The sequence below is a fragment of the Macaca nemestrina genome, chromosome 14 (assembly GCF_043159975.1).
Source record: "Macaca nemestrina isolate mMacNem1 chromosome 14, mMacNem.hap1, whole genome shotgun sequence".
NCBI lineage: Eukaryota > Metazoa > Chordata > Mammalia > Primates > Cercopithecidae > Macaca > Macaca nemestrina.
In genome coordinates this window covers 4,293,336-4,305,083 of record NC_092138.1, presented here as the reverse complement: position 1 = coordinate 4,305,083, position 11,748 = coordinate 4,293,336, and the positions used below count along the sequence as shown (strand labels likewise).

The following is an 11,748-nucleotide window of genomic DNA, read 5'->3' as shown; positions in this document are numbered from 1 at the left end:
TGAAGTGTGCATGGGCAGGGGGACCCACTGCTAGTTTGGTGCCTTATCTATCCAACAGTTGAGCTGGCGCCTTCCTGGACAGAAATAAGTTGTAAAGGTGGCCACACCAGTATGCTTTTGACATGCCCTCCGCATGGGTACAAGTTCCAAGGCAACCCCTGGAGGTGAGAGTTCCATGGGGTATGTTGCAGTCTGCAAATCAACTGTCAACTGTCAAGGAGAGATCCTCTTGGAGCATTGCCCTGTAGGGAGTGTCTGGTGAGGGGAGGTGAAGATTATATTTGCATTTCTGAAGGCCAAAGTAGGAAGTGGGAAGCAGAGAGGGAAAGAAAAAGAAAGAAATAAGAGAAAAAAAATTTTTTTAATTTAAACTATCTCTTGACTGGGCAAGGTGGCTTATGCCTGTAATCCCAGCACTTTGGGAGGCCAAGGCAGGCAGATCACTTGAGACCAGGAGTTCAAGACTACCCTGGCCAACATGGTGAAACCCCTATTCTCAACTAAAAATACAAAAATTAGCCAGGCGAAGTGGCATATGCCTGTAGTCTCAGCTACTCGGGAAGCTGAGGCAGGAGAATCACTTGAGCCCAGGAGGCGGAGGTTGCGGTGAGCCAAGATCACGCCACTGCACTCCAGCCTGGGCAACAGGGTGAAACTCTGTCTCAAATAAATAAATAAATAAATAACCTCCTGACCATCACCTGATGGTTGCCTGACATTCCCTCCCACCCCTGTAGGCCCTCTCCTGCCCTGCTCATGTGTGCCTGACTACCTGCTGTAACATAATGGTGGTGGTTTTCTCTGGGGAGGGCCCTGGGAAGGGTTGTTATAAACAAGGGGAACTTGAGCTTTAACTATCATTTGAGTTTTTGTGGCACAAATGTGCCGATGTATTAACTGTGTTATTTTTTAAAGTTAGAAAAACATTTTCCAGCTCACAACTGAGCTCTGATGTTTGTTGATTCTGAATCTTCAGCAAACCTCTATGAGTTGTAATATTTTTACAGTAGGAGCTTTGTTTTTACAATCTAAAATATCTTTAAATGAACTGAAATTTATTTTTATTTAAAATGTTTTTCCTAAGAATTTCTAAAGGACTGTGTTTGGAAAAATCTGCTTTTTAACAGATGTCTTACATTCCCTCCTCAGTCCTGCCTCTAAATATTACTTGGTAAAAGTAACACACTATTTTTCTAGACTCTGACTAATGTTTTTTTGGGTGTTTTTTTTTTTTTTTTTTTTTGGCCACCGCCCATTCAGAACTCAACCTCCATTACCAGATGTTTGTCTTCCTGCTTTCTATATTTAAAAGTCACAGATGAGATTTAGCTGGTATAGCCACATAATTATTTTTGTCAACAATTTAAGGTTTTGATAATCGGCATGGGCAAACTAATTTGAAGACCAAAACAAAACCAAAAAATCTTGATTTAATTAAAGAGCTTAGGAAAGATTTCAGCCTGTCTGACTTCCGCAGGGCAGGCCAGGAGGTCAGAATGGCGCTCAGAAGTCCTCCTCCGCAGGAATTCTAACTGGGAGCGCCTGCTGGCCGCTGCCCAGACACTGAGTCATGAAGAAACCCCGCGTGTAAAATAATCCTTCAGGCAAATGGGAAACGGTACCTTAGAATGGACTGTATCAGAGCCATGGACTCGAGATTTGAATGAAATATGGAGCCAGCTAAGTTCCTTCCCACTGGCTCCATTCATTCAGCACTTCACTAAGGAGCATATTCGGAGTCCTTCCTGGGCTTAGGGACACAAATGGACCGCGGACGGCGTCTGCTCCTCAGCAGTCCAACTAGGGAGGGAGGCAAGCTGTGGGAACAGACTGCAGCCCCAGTGGCTTCTTACCGGGAACACACCGGGTCATGTGAGGCCAGGAGCCCTCTGGGAAGAAGGAGAAGGCTCCACAGAGGAGGGGACATGCCTTGTGGATTTGTGTGCAGGGAATTCTGGACAAGGAAACTATAGATCCTAGCACTCCCGGCCTTTCATTCTGAAAAGCCAAATCATTCTTTGTCCGTGGACTGTAGGGAGAGATTGGGGTAGAAATAAAGTCAGTGGGTCATTCTGGTGTCAAATGTCAAAGAGCCCCAACCCCCACTTTTTAAAACAGTCCACAAACAAGTGAGCAAGAAGTAGCACATTTCTTCTCTTTCTTTAAACCAACTCGGTGTAGACTTCAAGCCCCCATCTCTCCCCAGGCAGGTGAAAGACCTGATCTCAGTCATGCCAGGCCTCCGAGAATGTGCCACGGTCCCGAGACCATCCACAGCCCTACAGGTTGGGCCAGGTCCTCTGCTCCCCATCCCAGGGCCTGGGCTGTTGAGATGTGGAGCCTCTGGGTAGGGACCACCAGCAAAGCTGGAACACGTGTGTATTCTCTCTTTAAAGGATAGAAATGTACCTAGAGGCCAGCCTTTCCAAGCATGCAGAGGACCCCTCTCCAGCTGGGCTGGGGAGTGAGAGCAACCCTGGCATTAAGCCTGTTCCCATTCCACCATCTGCAGTGGATGGCTCTGTCCAAGGTTTTCAACCACAGACATCCTGGTAATCAGGTTCTGGGAATTCAGAGACCTAGCTTCTAATGTGGCATCCTCTCTTGACCCCAAGAAAATCACTTTTGTCTTTCTCTTTGTATGAAATCGGCTGGCCACACCCCCAGTCATTCAATTTGTCTACAGATTCTTGGGCAAATGTCTTTCAGCTCCAGCTCCCTGTCTCCACCCCCGGGTCAGTCTCTGGGTCTCTTTCCGCTTCCCCCCACACCCCTCATGGCCTGTCTGAAGACGCATCCTCCACATTCTTTCCCTACTTCCAAGTCTCGTGGTTTCCCTGGCTTTGTCTGACAGGTACCAAAATGGGTCCCAGCTGGAGTGCAGCTTGTCCCACACAGTGGGGGCCGGTGTCACATCATCCCACGCAGCACAGCCCCCTCTCCTCTGAGACCCCACTCCTGCTGTGTTTCCACCCTTCCCCCAGGGACATCTGTCCTCCTGGCCCACTTCTGAGGACCTTCTCCATGCACTTCCCCGCACCTCAGGCCAGTGACCTTCTCTTAGTCTTTGGAGAACTTGGCAAATTCTTCTCCTCAGACAGCACTCACTTCCTGCAGTGAGTGTGCTGCCCCAGCCGATTTCGGGCTCCTGGGAGGCAAGGGTGGCTCAGGACAAAGATTTCCTCAAACCCACAGAGCCCGCTGGTGTCCAAGCGGAGCAGAGGAGGAGGAGAATCTGCTACAGGGAGCAAGAGTGTGGAGAAAATTGCAACGAGGCAAAACCACATCAGCATCATGAACTACAGGCGGGAATGGGACAGGTTCCACAGAGTCAGGAAAGGGTCCACCTCCATTTAAGTCAGATGGCCTCTGGACAGGGGCGCGGGGGTGTGGGGCAGACCTCCCCTTCTCTTTCCCCCCATTTGTCCCCCCGCCAGCCTGTGTGTCCCCTCCCTGGGTTGCACTCCCACCGCCTTTGCCCTCATCCCTGAGTCCCCAGGCATCTGGCCTCTCTGGAACCAGTCACTGGTCATGTCTGAGGTTCCAAATCCTCTGCCCCCTCTGACCTCAGAAGCAGTGTAGACTTACTGCCCACTCTCCTGCCTTGGCCCCTCTGACTGTCGGAGCCCTTTTCTGGGCCCTACTCCTCCTCCTGGCCCAAGAGTCAGTGCTGCCCACACCCCTCACTGCCTCCTGGGGAGGGGTCACCCCACTCACTGCGCCCATCCTTCCCAGCCACTGTGGCCTGGGAGCTGGCATTTGCCACCCAGAGCCAAGCACAGGGCCCTGGAGCTTGTCCTGCCCCACGGCCACCAGGATGAGGGCTGGCTGTCCTGCCGCCTCCTGTACCCTCTCTGTTTCATTTCCATCTGTAAAAGGCAGTGCCAAGAATGGTGGTTGTCAGAAGCTAAGGGGAGGGGAATGGGGAGTTGTTTTTCAGTGGGGACAGAGTTTCAGTCTGGACTGAGCCAAGAAAAACATTCTGGAGATGAATGGTGGTGTTGGTTGCACAATCATGTGAACGCATTTAATGCCACTGATCTGGACACTTAAAAATGGTTAGGATGGTAAATTTTATGTTATGCATATTTTGCTAAAAGTTTTTGTTTTTTTTGAGACGGAGTCTTACTCTGTCGCCCAGGCTGGAATGCAGTGGCACCATCTTGGCTCACTGCAACCTCCTCCTCCCAAATTTAAGCAGTTCTCCTGCCTCAGCCTCTGCAGTAGCTGGGATTACAGGTGCCCACCACCACCCCTGGCTAACTTTTGTATTTTTAGTAGAGACGAGGTTTCACCCTGTTGGCCAGGCTGGTCTCAAACTCCTGACCTCATGATCCACCCGCCTTGGCCTCCCAAAGTGCTGGGATTACAGGCATGAGCCACTGCACCCGGCCTACTACAGTATTTTTAAATGAGAAGAAAAGGCATTGCCCAATTGTTTTGCACTGTTGCTTACTGATTAAATGGGATGATGTTTGCAGAATACTAAATGCAATGCCCGCATCCAATAACAGTTCCATAAATGACCTCTAAATTATCTCTAGATCTTCAGTCACAGTCTCCAGTTGCCTGCTAGACACTCCCACGTACCCTTCATACCTCACCTTGGGGCAAATGAAGTGCCCACTGGGGCTGACGCACCCAAGAGCAGAGCCCAGACTGAATCCCACTCTCAGCCTGTTCTCCACTCTCAGCCTGTTCTCCACTCTCAGCCTGTTACTCTCAGCTCCACTCAGCCTGTTCTCCACTCTCAGCCTGTTCTCCACTCTCAGCCTGTTCTCCACTCTCAGCCTGTTCTCCACTCTCAGCCTGTTCTCCACTCTCAGCCTGTTACTCTCAGCTCCACTCAGCCTGTTACCCCTCAGCCTGTTCTCCACTCTCAGCCTGTTACCCCTCAGCCTGTTCTCCACGCACAGGCGCCTGACGGAGGGAACCAGAGCCCAGACTGAATCCCACTCTCAGCCTGTTCTCCACTCTCAGCCTGTTCTCCACTCTCAGCCTGTTACTCTCAGCTCCACTCAGCCTGTTACCCCTCAGCCTGTTCTCCACGCACAGGCGCCTGACGGAGGGAACCAGAGCCCAGACTGAATCCCACTCTCGTTACCCCTCAGCCTGTTCTCCACACACAGACGCCTGACGGAGGGAATGGGTGGAACGAGACAGGCCTGGCCAGTGCAGCTCCCAGAGTGGTCCCCACTTGGAAAGTGGGGTGCAGAAAATGAGAGTCAGGATTTAGAAACTCTATGCCAATCTGTCAGTGTCTGATGAATAGAATAAATAAAGTTGGGTTTGTATTCTGGATGTCTTTCAAAAACATTTTTCCAGTAGTTTATCTTTACTTTATGACAGTGTTGATCGGTGTTACATTAGAAATTTTTAAAACGAGACCAGGCACCATGGTTCACGCCTGTGATCCCAGCACTTTGAGAGGCCAAGGTGGATGGATCACTTGAGGCCAGAAGTTCAAGACCAGCCTGGCCAACATGGTGAAACCCCGTCTCTACTAAAAATACAAAAATCAGCCGGGTGTGGTAGCAGGTGCCTGTAATCCCAGCTACTAGGGAAGCTGAGGCAGGAGAATCGCTTGAACCCAGTGGGTAGAGGTTGTAGTAAGCCAAGATTGCGCCATTGCACTCCGGCCTGGGTGACAAGAGCAAAACTCTGTCTAAAGAAAAAAAAAAAAGAAGAAGAAGAAGAAAGAAAGGAAAAGAAATTTTAAAAAAGAACTAGTCCTTTACCATAGATAGTTTGAGAAGCCCCAAGCTAGGCTGTGCCAGGATAACAGATCAATTCCTAAATCTCAGTGGCTTAACCAACAATAGCCTGCTTCTTGTTTGAATTCCCACGGGGCGGGCTAGGTGGCTCTCCCCAGATCCAGAACCCAAGGCCCGGGGTTGCTGTGCAGGGGACAGTGGACAGAGGAGGCTGGAGCTTAACTGCCCGCCTGCTGCTGTGTGTCCTAGGACCAGAAGGACTGTACAGCCTGGGGGAGGCTGAGAAACACAGCATAGCCAGTGGATAGTGGGTGACACGAGGGTCTGCCACCATGCCATGTAGATCTGAACCTGGGCCCTGCTCCTGGGATCTAGGTTTCTGTAAAGGGGCTGGTCTTCGCTGTCATTAAGTGCCTGAGTCTTAAAGGCAAAGGGCCATCTTTGGCCCCTGTCTGTCTGTGTTTGCAGGACCTGCCCTCAGGCAGCCCCCAGCCCAGCCCCATAGCTTCCCATCTCCTGCAAACTATCAAACACATACTGCATTTCTTCAGTGCTCAATAAACTGTGAACACTCTTGTTAAACCAGACTACTCACTATCTTCACATTTTTCAGCTCCTCGCCTTGGCTCTAAACAGTTCCTTTCCTGGAATCCACCTCTCCTCAGTCCTCTCCTTCATACTTGCATGTCCAAGCACGACCCATCCTTCAAGCCTCAGCTCAAATGCCAAGTCTTCCAGGAAGGCTTGTGCATAAGCCAAGAATGAGCATTAGAACACCCAACTGATAGTGGCTTAAGTAACAAAGACATTTATCTTACCAGAAGTCCCCAGCAAGGTGGTTCCAGGTTCTTTCAGCAGCTCGCTGATGTCAAGGTCAATGGTCTGGATCAGCATCTGTGCCGACCTTCAGGGCTTTACTTCTTGGTCACAAGACAGCTGCTGTAGTGCCATGATCACATCGTTGCACAACTGCAGTCAAGGCAGAAAGGAGGAGAGACAGCAGGGAAAAAAAAAAAAAAAGTAGTCAGTTTTCCTTTTTTATTATAGAGGGAAGCATTTCCTAGTAAACCTTCTAGCAAAATTCCCCTGACATCTCATTGGTGAGTACTAGTCCATGTAGCCAAACCTGCCCTAAATGTTGGGGTGACTGGGATAGTATCTGGCCTGGGGGATGACCTTTACGTAATAGTCTCGTCCATCATGGACCTGTCTCAGGAGTTAAGAGCAGCCAGGGTTCTCCTAGAAAGACAAAAGGCAGCCGGGTGCAGTGGCTTATGCCTGTAATCCCAGCACTTGGGGAGGCTGAGGTGGGCAGATCACTTGAGGTCAAGAGTTCGAGACTAGCCTGGCCAACATGGTGAAACCCCATCTCTACTAAAAATACAAAAATTAGCCGGGCGTGGTGGCGGGCACCTGTAATCCCAGCTACTCAGGAGGCCGAGGCAAGAGAATTATTTGAACCCAGAGGCGGAGCTTGCAGTGAGCCAAGATTGCACCACTATACTCCAGTCTGGGCAACAGAGCAAGACTCAGTATCAAAAAAAAAAAAAAAAGAAGAAGACAATGGCTCTAGTAGAGTCAGCAACAGACAGAGGCTGCCACGCCTTCCCCATCCTTTGTTTCCATTTGCAAGTAGTCTTGTATTCTCCAAATGTTTACAGCTACTTATCTCTCATGGCTCATAATATTTCCTACCTTATCGTTATCAGTTAGGATTGCAAACCTGGCTTTTAGTGGCTTTGTTGTTCTCACATAACAATAGGTTGGAGAGAAGTGAGCATTAACATAGGTCCAGCAGTTCACTGATGTCAGCATCTGTATTGTGATTCTCTTGGTGGTTTCCCTCATGGTTACAAAACGGCTGCTGCAACTCCAGCTTTTGAGTCTTCACACGAGGTGGAAAGATATGGGGAGGTGTGGTGAAATTTGCATGTTTCTTTTTTCAGGAGTGCAAAAAATTTGCATGTTTGTTTTTTCAGGCATGTGGACTTCAACACGTTTCACTAGACAAAAGCATATCACATGACCACCCCTCGACGTTAGGCTGATGAGGGGAGTGGTCAGTGTTTCTGGCCTTGATGGAAGATGGTCAGGTATGCCATGACTGGTGGGCCAGCTGGGATGCCTGCAACTCTCCTTCTGTATCTGTCTTCTCCATTGGACTGAGAGCTCTGTGAGAGCAGGGATAATTGCCATATTTCTTTTTTTTTATTATTATTTTATTTTGTGTAGAGACAGGGTCTTGCTATGTTGCCCAGGCTAGTCTTGAACTTCTGGGCCCAAGCAATCCTCCTGCCTTAGCCTCCCAAAGTGCTGGGAGTGCAGGCATGAGCTACTGCGCCCAGCCGATTTCTTATTTATGACTTGGACCTGATTATACAGGAGTGTTGTGGTAAGTAACTGGGACAGCACATGCTGAGAACTCATATGTGCTGAGCCCTCCAAGCGTGGCTGTCACCACCATGAACAAGGAACAGTCACAGCACCTTCAGCCCCCCAGGGCCCATCTTGTGTCTTGAACACATTTGATGCTGGGTGCCTGCGTGCTGAATAGGGGCTGATTGTTGGGTGTAGGTTTTTACTCCTTCCTCCCTGCTCCCCATGGTCTCATGAGCATGTCTAGCAGTGTAACACACCCATCCTTTTTTGTGTGTTTGATATGGAGTCTCACTCTTTCACCCAGGCTGGAGTGCAGTGGCGTGATCTCGGCCCACTGCAACCCCAATCTCCCAGGTTCAAGCGATTCTCCTGCCTCAGCCTCCTGAGTAGCTGGGATTACAGATGCGTGCCACCATGCCTGGCTAATTTTTGTATTTTTAGTAGAGACAGGGTTTTACCATGTTGGCCAGGCTGGTCCCAAACTCCTGACCTCAGGTGATCCACCCGCCTCGGCCCCCCAAAGTGCTGGGATTACAGGCATGAGCCACTGTACCTGGCCACACCCATACATTTTACCATGAACCTTCACATCTATAGGACAACCTCATCTATGAGGCAACATGGCCTGCCAGGAAAAGAGAAAGAGTCATATGGAATGTGACACATTGCAGCCTTGGAAAGGTTATCCTACCTCTCTGTGCCTCAGTTTTTCTGACTTAATGAAAGCTAATTTCTTGAGCCTCTTGGGGCTGTGGAGATAAGAGATAACACATGACAATGCTGGCCCAACAGAGGTGCTCAACTGGTGCTCCTTGTTCAGACTGGCTGATCCTCCAGGAGCCCCCAGACAGGCAGGCGAGACAGGCACTGGGACTGGGAAAGGGCAAGTCACAATCCAGAGACTGGAGATGCCCAGGGTCAGAGAACTGGAAGGGCTGAGAGATGGCCTCATTCAACACTCATGAATGAATGAACAGGAGAGGCCAGGAGCTACCTGCCTCAGATGGTCCAGCTATGGTGAGGGGTGGCCCTATCCCCCAACTTCTCCCTGTTAACCGGAGGCTGGGATGCTGTGCCTAGGGGTAGCTGGATTTTAGTAGGTTCATCTTCTCAATTACACAGGACCACAGACTCTTTCAGTAAAGAGCCAAAAAGTAAATACTTAAGACTTTGCAGGTCATGCATGGACTCTGTTGCATATCTTTGTTTTTGTTGTTTTGTTTTTTGCTTTTTGTTTTATACAATGTCTAAAAAATGGCCAGACGCGGTGGCTTACGCCTGTAATCCCAGCATTTTGAGTGGCCAAGGTGGGTGGATCACCTGAGGTCAGGAGTTTGAGACCAGCCTGACCAACATGGTGAAGCCTCATCTCTCCTAAAAATACAAAATTAGCCGGGCGTGGTGGCACATGCCTGTAATCCCAGCTACTCAGGAGGCTGAGGCAGGAGAATCGCTTGAACCCAGGAGGCAGAGGTTGCAGTGAGCCGAGATCACGCCATTGCACTCCAGCCTGGACAACAAGAGTGAAACTCCGTCTCAAAAAAAAAAAAAAAAAGTCTGAAAAATCTGAAAACCATCTTGGCACACGAGCTGCACAGAAAGGAGCCGCAGCTGGATTTGGCCTCCTGGCTCCCTGACATGTCCTGGCACCCCTGAAGCACTCAAGGAGCTTCCTTTCTTCATCCCCTGGAGGAAAGCCAGGCCTGGCCATGGCGCTATTGTGACGTGGCTCCCAGAGCAGTTCCGGGCCTGTTCTAGCATCTGGCCAGGGCAGCAGCCTGAAAGCCGTGGACTTGCTGGGTGCAGCAGTGTCCTGCCCGTGCGCACGGAGCTGCTTTCGTCGCCCGCACTGCTGCTCTCCTGCTCCCACACAACTTCTGCAAACAGTGGCTGGAGCTGATCTTGCTTTGCCAGAATTGCACCCAGGTCCAGGGACGGTTCTGCTGTCCAGTGTGTAGGAAAATAAGAGGAAGATCAGGGCCCTTGCACTCCACGAGGAAGCAGACTTCTTTCTGGGCTGCACTCTTCGGACCCCGGCCCACGGGAAAACTGGGGACGCTGGGCCCCAAAATGAAGACTAGACAGGCAGACCCACATCTCTGAAGGGCTGCAGGCGGGCGTCGGGGGAGGGGAGGACAGGCTTTTCCTTTAGGCTTAGAAGACCCACCGGGACCCGCAGGGAGGAGCTACAGCAGGATGTACATTGTGGCCTGAGGTTGGAGAGACCGTTCCCACAGAGCAGCTTGTTCAGTATGTGCTGGGGTAGGTAGAGCCATTTATTAGCACTTGCTAGGTGCCTTGTCACTGTGGTGGAAGACCAGAGAAGCAGAGCTGATGAGGGTTCAGACTTCGTCCTTCAAGGAGAGATGGACCACGCATATAATGGGAGACCCCACAGTGCAGGTCTGCAATGCACCGCAGGGGACAGGAAGGCCACAGGGGAGGCGCTGCTGAGTAGAATCTACAGTGGGACTGACGCTGATGGAGAGGGCAATCCAGGAAGAGAGAGTGGCAGATACCAAGGCCCGAGAAAGAGGACCTAAGAAAGGAGGTGTTCGAGGGTCTGGCCCGGAGATCAGGGAGGCTTGAGTATAAGGTGCTGTGGGAGACACCTGGGGCTTTGGGGTACCCGCCTGAAGGGTAGGTAGGACATATTCCAGGAGGCCCTACACATCATGCAAATGGCTTTGCATTTTATCCTGTAAGCAGAGGGGAGCTAGTGACACATTTTAACCTGGAAAGGGTCATCATAACGTTGACATCTGAAAGCACAACGTCACACGGTCTCATGGAAACGCTTTGTGTAACAGTTCCCCAGCTGGACTGTAGGAACCATGATTGGTATTGCTCCGGGCCCTTTGGATATTCGTGGAAGGAAGGAAGAAAGTCTAGAAGGAATAGGTTGCAGGCAGAGGAATCCTGAGGGGCTGGAGGGCAGGTAGAGAGACAGGCACTGATCTCCCAGGCAGTCATCACCTGGCTCTTGGGGGAGGGGTGCCGTTAGGTGACTGCAGAGACAGGGGCAGCAGCTCAGAAGCACCACACATTTGGATGGATCATTTTATTTCTCAACCTGGAATTTTCACTTATTTGTATATTTATTTTTAAATCATGTCAAAGAAATAGTGTAGAAAAGAGTTTATAATGAAAAGCAATGCTGCCATCCCACCTCTAGTCCCACTTTCCAGAGGCAATCTCTCCTCACTTTTTCTACATCATTCTTCCTGCAGTCACCACCACAGCTCTGAGTATGTGCTCATCTCACCATTCTTCGTCCACTGGTTTTAGACGCTACTGGCATTTGCTGCCTCTCCGACGACCGAGCTTCTTGTGCACAGCTCCTTCCTCATCTTCCGTCCCTGAGCAGGTCCGTGGCAGCCTTAATTTCTCTATTGTGATTTTAAGTTATGCACCAAGCAACTAGAGGTAATGGCACCCTCTGAAGCTCCCCTTTGTAAGGGAGGCGGTCCTTGTCCCCTGCCCTGCTCTCTGGCTTCCCTCCTCCCAGGTGACAGACACACAGGCTCCTCAGACCCCGGGAGCCCTTAAGGAACCTGCAAAGGGCACAGGAAGTATGCTGGAGGTCTTCGCAGAAATTTTGTTGAGACTGGATTTGGGGTTTGGGCAGGTCATGCAGGTGCCATCCCAAGAAGGT

General features: G+C 50.4%; 1 protein-coding gene across 9 annotated transcripts in view; it reads left to right on the top strand.

Moving 5' to 3' along the window:
- The window catches only part of LOC105498881 (protein tyrosine phosphatase domain containing 1), a 133,103-nt gene that overhangs the window by 106,223 nt on the left and 15,132 nt on the right, over nucleotides 1-11,748 (top strand). The window contains exon 9 of one of the 9 annotated variants that reach the window (XM_071077532.1): nucleotides 11,324-11,454. The exons of the other annotated variants lie outside the window; for them this stretch is intronic. Coding sequence (XP_070933633.1) covers nucleotides 11,324-11,341 — 18 coding nt within the window. The 3' untranslated portion in view covers nucleotides 11,342-11,454. Of the gene's footprint in view, nucleotides 1-11,323; nucleotides 11,455-11,748 lie in introns of those variants that run through there. 9 annotated transcript variants of the gene reach the window in all.